Source organism: Rhagoletis pomonella, unplaced genomic scaffold (assembly GCF_013731165.1).
Source record: "Rhagoletis pomonella isolate Grant_MI unplaced genomic scaffold, Rhpom_1.0 Rhpom_scaffold_00009, whole genome shotgun sequence".
Classification (NCBI taxonomy): Eukaryota; Metazoa; Arthropoda; class Insecta; order Diptera; family Tephritidae; genus Rhagoletis; species Rhagoletis pomonella.
Genome location: NW_023458563.1, coordinates 38,231,873 through 38,239,776, shown reverse-complemented (window position 1 = coordinate 38,239,776; position 7,904 = coordinate 38,231,873). Strand labels below are relative to the sequence as shown.

The following is a 7,904-nucleotide window of genomic DNA, read 5'->3' as shown; positions in this document are numbered from 1 at the left end:
ATTATCACCAACAACAGCTTGAGAACTGCATTGCTTTGGAAGAGTATTCTCAGTCTGAGAACTGACTTTAGCAGGTAGCTGAGTGTTAGCAGCATTAGAATCATCATCAGTTGGTACGGTCGGTGCTTTTGTCACGAAATTCGTACGAGCCAACAAGGGCTTATCAGCAACAACAGCAAGCATAGATGAGCGATGGTCGGCAGAAAAAGCCGAATCATCCAAAGCAGTGACACCAGGCGACAGCACACCTGCATCAGCAGACAAGACGAAGCCAGGCGCAGCACTAATAATTTTACATTCGCCACTTATCAATTTTGCTATCGATCGTTTAAGATCACTGACCTCACTGGTAAGGCAAGCAATAGCCGAAACTAAATTCGATGTTGAGCTAAAGCAATTGTTGCAATTGAAAACAATGTTTTTATTATTTGCAAGTAAGTCGGATACTTCTTTGCTATCAACTTTAGCACAAATTTTATGAAATTTACTTTTGCACACTTGGCATGATATTTCATAGCCAACACGTAAAGATTTCGAGCACTTAGAGCACGTTAAAATATCCATAGCGAGAGCTAAATAAAAACACGTCTAAACACTATGACGATTAGATCAATCGCACCACGCCCACCTTGACCGCCCATACAACAATATTTATAGCTTTTTTTATTCTGGATAAAAACTGAGCAAGTTATAAATAAATACTATGTTTATTAGATTTTATGCATAAATTTAGCATATATGTATGTATGTACATTAGAGTGGTCCAAGAAATCCCTCTTGTGTTCTCTTTGCTAAAAAATTAAAGTACATAACTTGGTTAAAAATATAATAATAAAATTTAGAGGTCGCTCAAGTCCATTTTAATTGTGCTTAAAGCTACTCGTCCTTCAATTCGTGCGCACACGAATTCGCTCAGGTAATTTAAGTCTTATAAGATCTTATAATATGCTCTCGAGGCCGCTGAAGATAATAGGAAAGTTATATTTTCGAAAAAAAATTTCAAAAAAATTTCGAAATTTTACTTTAAAAGTTGATTATTTGTTAGGAAAAATGTACTTGATTTTATGTCAGTAATGATATTTATAGCCACATTTTTAGCAAACAAAATCAGTCATAGCAGAGAATTTTACGTTCATAACTTCTCGAGATATCGGCAAATTTTTGAACCTGAATTTAGATGCGTGGCAAATACCTGCATTTAGAAAAAGTACCGCTTTAAATTTTTGGCATTTGGAAGATATTTTGTAGTTACAAGTATCTGATATTTTCAAGGTCACTACGCCTCGAGATATTGAGAAATATTAAAAAAACGTAAAAAAATAAAAAAATATTTCTCGATTCCTGAAGAGATATATATTTACTTTAGTAACCTCAATGGTGCTTATGTCGTATCCATTCTTATGCAAATTTAAATTTTTTGAATACAAACACTTTTTTTAATAATTTTACATTTGGTTAACTTGATAATTCAAGTAGTAAGAATTAATAGTTTTGTTCTTTTTTTCTTTTTCAGACAGTTAGAAATAATGTTTAAGACCCCTCCCACCTAAACCGAATTGGAGAACAGCTGCTTCGCTCAAAGTAGCATTCGACCGGCGGAACCAAAGCTTCTTTAATTTAAGATTTCTTGCAATTTGTTTTAATATTGGAAAATAAAATATTAACTAATTTAATAATACATTTGTTTGCAAATTAATAATCTCAAATAAAGCTTATTTCAGTCATTAATTCACTGCCATTAATCTTATCTGCTGCAGTCCTTATTAAATTAATTACAAACTTAGAGAATTAACATTTTGTGTATATAATGGACTTGAGTGACCTTTTAAATTTTTTATTTTTATTAAAAGAAACACAAGTTGTTTCTCAACATTTGAGACGAAGCAAAAAAACTAGTTCAGCGCACTCAGTGACCTTGAAAATATCAGATAACAGCTCAAAAAGTCTAGCAAAGGCCGAAAATTTAAAGCGGTATCCGCAACGCATCTAGATTAAAGTTCAATAATTTGCCGATATCTCGAGAAGTTATGAACGTCAAATTCTCTGCTATGACTCATTTTGTTTGCTAAAAATGTGACTATAAATATCATTACTGACATAAAATCAAATACTTTTTTTCTTAGAAATAATCAACTTTTAAATCGAAATCTCGGAATTTTTTCTCGTTTTTTTTTAATTATTTTCGGAATATCTAATCTGATCTGATTTCTGATCGAAAAAATAACTTTCCAATTATATTCAATTTCCTGAGGGATTTCGCGGTCGCACGAATTGAAGGGCGAGTAGCTTTAAGTAAAATTAACATGGACTTGAGCGACCTGTAAATTTTATTATTTTTTTGAAACCAAGTTATGTACTTTCATTCTTTAGCAAAAGGAACACAAATTTTCATAAGGACTGAATAATATTAAAAAGAAGGATTTCTTGGACCACTCTAATGTGCATGGATAAGTGCATATAACTTTAAATCATTCAAAATCTCTATTGCATTTTGATAAACATCTTTTAATATGAGTAACATTATTTTTTACTTGTTGGTTTATACCTTGAATTTTGGTTTTATGTTATGTTATTTTTTGGAACACCGAATTGCAAATTGCATCGATTTTGTTCCCATTTGCAATCCAAATTTCCAACATTTCAGAATCGCTGAGCTGTAGGTTAACTGACAGAAATCACAAAATTTTCAAAAGCGGACAAAAACGAGCAAAAAAGGTGTTACCAATATATTCTACTTACCTTGCTATTTATTATTCATGCTAGATATGTTTTTATTGATAGTAAAAATATTAATTTCTCACCACTTAAAGTTCACAACACATAGACAAATGAACATAGAGTTACAATTGAAGTGATAGAAAATCTGACTTCATGGCTTCACAAAAAACAAGGTTTGCTAGCTAAATTTGTTAATTAAAGTTTTCAGGTACTTTGGAGTGTGGGATATTAGAAAACCCATGACTGATAGGTTTTTATTGCTTTATACACTTTAGTTAATAATTTAGCATCATTAGATTCGTGCACCAGCGTGCATTTATATAACTTTAACACTACGACAAACAAAACCATTCATGTTTTTTACCTATGAAATACCTCCTCAAAAAACAGCGACAATAAACTTACAAACATAAGCAAAGGTGTTACAAATATATTCTACTTACCTTGCTATTTATTAGTCATGCTATATATGTTGTTATTAATAGTGAAAATATTAATTTCTCACCACCTAAAGTGCACAAAACATAGACAAATGAACAAAAAACAAGGGTTGCTAGCTAAATTTGTTAATTAAAGTTTTCAGGTACTTTGGAGTGTGGGATATTAGAAAACCTATGACTGTGTTAAACAATTTTGAAAACAAATGTGTTAATGCCAAACATTTTTGATATGGGACCAGTGTGCGCTGTTAGAAAAACTGTTTCCCATTGTTAGGACCAATGATTGAACCTAGGTTTTACCGAGTGGTAGTACGTACCTCTAACCACTCGGAAAAAAAGAAATATTTGATTGACATCGGCAGCATCCAATAAATAAATTTAAGTAAGAATTAACTTAACGTTGAAAAAATCTACTAAATTAATTTAAGTAATAATTATCTTAACGGAAAAAAATCTACTATATCAAATAAACACACTACTTAAGTTAATTGTTACAAAATTCCCTTTACATATACATATTAGGTTTCCACAATCCTCAACTCAGGAGATGCAGGACACGTCAATTCCACCGACGAAACCGCAACAGCAACAAACCACTACGCAATCATTAGCAACGCCATTACAAAATAACATCAATCGTAAACTGAATGGATTTCTTAATTTAAAAACTCCATTGATTGGGTGAGTCTATTACATTTTAATATGCATATCTACAATCAGCCCTTTATCGTTATCGTCGTAGATCTTAAACCAAGGACCGTAACGGTTATAACTTTTATTATAAAAATCGCTTTTTAATCGTCATTAACTGAGTTTTATTTTTTGACCAAAACATAACGATTATTTTTTTAGTTTTATTTTTTACTCAGAAAATAAATAATCGTTATGTTTTGAGTTTTATTTTTTGCTCGAAAAATAATCGTTACGTTTTAAGTTTTATTTTTTGCTCAGAAAATAATGGTTACATTTTAAGTTTTATTTTTTGATCGGAAAATAATCATTACGTTTTGAGTTTTATTTTTTGCTCGGAAAATAATGGTTACGTTTAAAGTTTTATTTTTTGCTCGGAAAATAATCGTTACATTTTAAGTTTTATTTTTTGCTCGAAAAATAATCGTTACGTTTTAAGTTTTATTTCTTGCTCGGAAAATAATCGTTATTTCATGAGCTTTATTTTTTGCTCAGAAAATAAAACTTAATTTTTGCGTATGCCTATGTGCATGCGTGAATAGACAGGGGGCAGCTGCATTGAGTTTTTAACTCCACTGTGGAGTGGGTAATAAAAATACGGAGAGCAAGGTAAGGGACAGGAACAAAGACAAGGGCAACGACAAAACCACAGACACTCACAACCTATATTGAAGGATCAAGCCAATGATAGAGATGAAGAACAGGACAAAGTTACAGATAAATAAAAAGACAAGAATAAAGATAATGATGAAGATGAAGATGAAGATGAAGATGAAGGTACATGTAGTTTTGAAATGAAGCCCTTTCAAAACCATTTCGACTGATACTCATATTGATATAAATCATTTAAATTATTGAATAGTTTGAATTTAACCTTTTAAATAGTTGGCAACCTTTTAAAACCCCTTTCGTCTGACACTCATACTGTGATCTAATATACTAATATACATTTTTAAAACGGTTTTTTTTTGAGTTCGCAAAGCTCGAGAACAGCCGAACCGATTTTTTTTTTTAAATTTCGGCCAAAAAAATGTTTGATATATAAAGGGGGCGTGACACTTCCCATACAAACCGAATATTTCATACCGAATATCTCTGGAAATGTTCATGGTAGAGTACTGGAACTTCGTGTGGAGATATATGAATTAATCTTCTACTCATGGAGAAAAATGGCGTGGCGCCATACAAACGTATATATAATTCATCTGTAGGTATGTTTGTGAGTGAAATCCACCTAAATGCTCGCACGTATTTTTGTGTGTTTTTGAGTAACTCTCTGGATAGTGTAGTTTCACAAATTCACCCGCCAATACGAATAATCGCCAAGTTAGAAGAGGTGCCGTGAATTCCCGATTAAATCGACTTGTTACACCATTGAGTGTTTCGAACTCTTGTGTGCTACGATTGGCCCAATGGATGTGATTTTTGCCAGTATTGTTATGCGTTAAAGCTTCATTCGTAGACACCAGCGTTGAGTTGTGCAGGGGTAAATGTCAAATTATCACCGATAAATCAACCGTCAGATCCACAGTGCGCCTTTTACTGTAATAAATTCAAATAAAAAATAAGTTTTTACTTAAACTGCTTTCGTGAAACTTACTTTTAAGGTATTTCTGAAATAAGTCTGTGTATATTGGATTGCTGTAGAACAATTATACGAATCCATTTTAAATTGCCACCAACTATATTCTAAAGTTTCTGGGACAGATTCACTATAGAATCGGATTATTGTTGCCGCCAGGGAGTGAAGAGGAAATGTTCTTCACATTTATTTCGTTGTGAGATTAACCGTTTTATGAAATGCTGCACATTTAGAGAATTTCATGAACTTCTTCACGACATTAACGCTTTTGTTAGGTTATTTAAGCGGCAAACGACCACTAAACCATAATCTTAGCCGATGAGCGTGCCAATGGAAATCGTAAACGTGAATTGTTGGTGAAAATATTGGACTAAAAAGTTCCAATAAAAAAATAATAACTTTGGGCGGGACGAAGTTCGCCGGGTCTGCTAGTATTATAATCAGGGACCGTAACAGTTACAACTCTTATTAAAAAAATCACTCTTTAACAATTATTTTTTGACTTTTATTTAATTACTCTTTAAATAACCGTTATATCGGACTTTTATTTTATAAATCGAAAATAACAATTATTTTTGATTTTTATTTAAATAATCTGCAAATAAAAGTTATTTTTGATTTTTAAATTTTATGTCTTAAATAACAGTTATCGAAGACTTTTATTTATAAAAGTCATAAATAAAAATCAGTCACTGATTTTTATTTTTTCAATCATACTTATAAAAGTCATTTGAATAAGTCGTAGTAAACTTTTGTTTTCCAACACCTTCTTAACAGCGAAAATGACTTAATGACTTTTATATGATTGATTTAAAAAATAAACGTCGGTCACTGATTTATATTAATGACTTTTAAAAGTAAAAGTCACTGACTGATTTTTATTGATGACTTTTATAAATAAAACTCTTCAATAACTGTTATCTAAGCCATATAATATAAAAATCAAAAATAATTGTTATTTTGGACTTATGATATAAAAATCAAATATAATTATTTTTTAAATTTTGCATAAAAATATGCAAATTAAAAAATGCAATTTTATTATGAAATTTGAGTCTCGGTGCAAAACGAAATCGATTGGTATGTTTCACTTAGTTGTTTAGCTGGTTTCCTTCATAGTGAACTTTTCCATGACAGTTTTCATCAATAACTGTTATGTTCGGTCCCTGATTATAATATTTCCTTTAAACTAATTTTATTGAATTTTTAAAAAGGTGGCAACCCTTGTGAAAAACTTCAATATCATTCAAAATTTTAAAACTAAAGGTTTCTTAACAATATTTCGTTTGACAGCCTTATTTTAACTCTTCAGATAGCTTGCGTAAAATTAATTTAAATTAGACTTTGCAAACAGGTGGCAACCCTTTAAACGATATATTCAAACGACAGAATATTTAAGTCTCTTGGCATCCACATTTTAATATAATTTTTAAATAAAAAACTCCCTCAATTGAAGTTGAATTTGATTTTTTTAAAAGGTGGCAGCCCTCATACATGAGTGAATAATGATTTTGTATATCCCCATACCAAGTTCCAGTAATCTACCAAAAATATTTCCTGAGAAATGCTGTATGAAAAATTCCGTTTGTATGGGAGGTGCCACGCTCCCTTGTCTAATCGAAATTAAATGTATCCTATATTTTAAGTTGGGCTAAATGACAGGAGTGTACAAAATTTCGTGATGATCGGTTGAGTAGTTAAAGCGTGAAAGCGTAGCAAACAAAAAACTCACTTTCGGATTTATAATATTAGTAAAGATAAAGATTCTCGAGGGGGTGTGTTGTATATACTTGTTGTATTCTACCTTCATGCGAACAAATTTATATACATAGCTTTGAATATTCTTTTGTATAGTGTTTTATGAAATGTTAAAAATTTTCACTTACTTCACAAAGCTCTTTCAATAAAGAACACTCTGCTAAAATATATACGTTAGGGTGGATATAGTTGAAATTTGTATGCTCTCACCCGATAGGATTGTTCTGTTTTTTTTGTTTATCAAAAAGTAGATAGTCTATTGTGCGTGGCCCTTTACCTTATACTTGAAGGATTTTATACAGGCTAGCTTTTCGTTCCATATTTGGAATGGATCAAGTGTTACACTACCTAGGTCAGCAACTCTGTGTCTAGCGAGAGCAACATATTCACAAAGGATGTATTCTGGCGTTTCTTCGTCCATCTCACAACACCAATAGACGCTCGTGTATGAAAGATTCATTTTACTGTGGTGATAGCGCAAGGTACAATGTCCCGTGAACTACCCAGTGAGAGTTCGAAGGTCCTGCCTGCTTAAATGTATTAGCTTTTTTGAAGCTTCTTGTGAGCGACAGGTAGGGTGGCCAGATATTATACGGACATAATCAGTACAGTTGGGATCAAAAATCAGTACAGAGCCATAAAAATCAGCTCATTTTTAAGCGTATTTTTTATTATTAACAATACAGCAACCAAATAACAGCGCATTAATTAAAAAA

General features: G+C 31.6%; 1 protein-coding gene across 4 annotated transcripts in view; it reads left to right on the top strand.

Moving 5' to 3' along the window:
- Nucleotides 1–7,904, top strand: part of LOC118745773 (synaptotagmin-7) — a 431,457-nt gene that overhangs the window by 192,056 nt on the left and 231,497 nt on the right. For 3 of the 4 annotated variants that reach the window (XM_036479437.1, XM_036479439.1, XM_036479436.1), the window contains one exon: nucleotides 3,681–3,839. In XM_036479437.1, the coding sequence (XP_036335330.1) occupies nucleotides 3,681–3,839 (159 nt within the window). Of the gene's footprint in view, nucleotides 1–21; nucleotides 350–3,680; nucleotides 3,840–7,904 lie in introns of those variants that run through there. The other variant, XM_036479440.1, reaches the window with a different exon arrangement.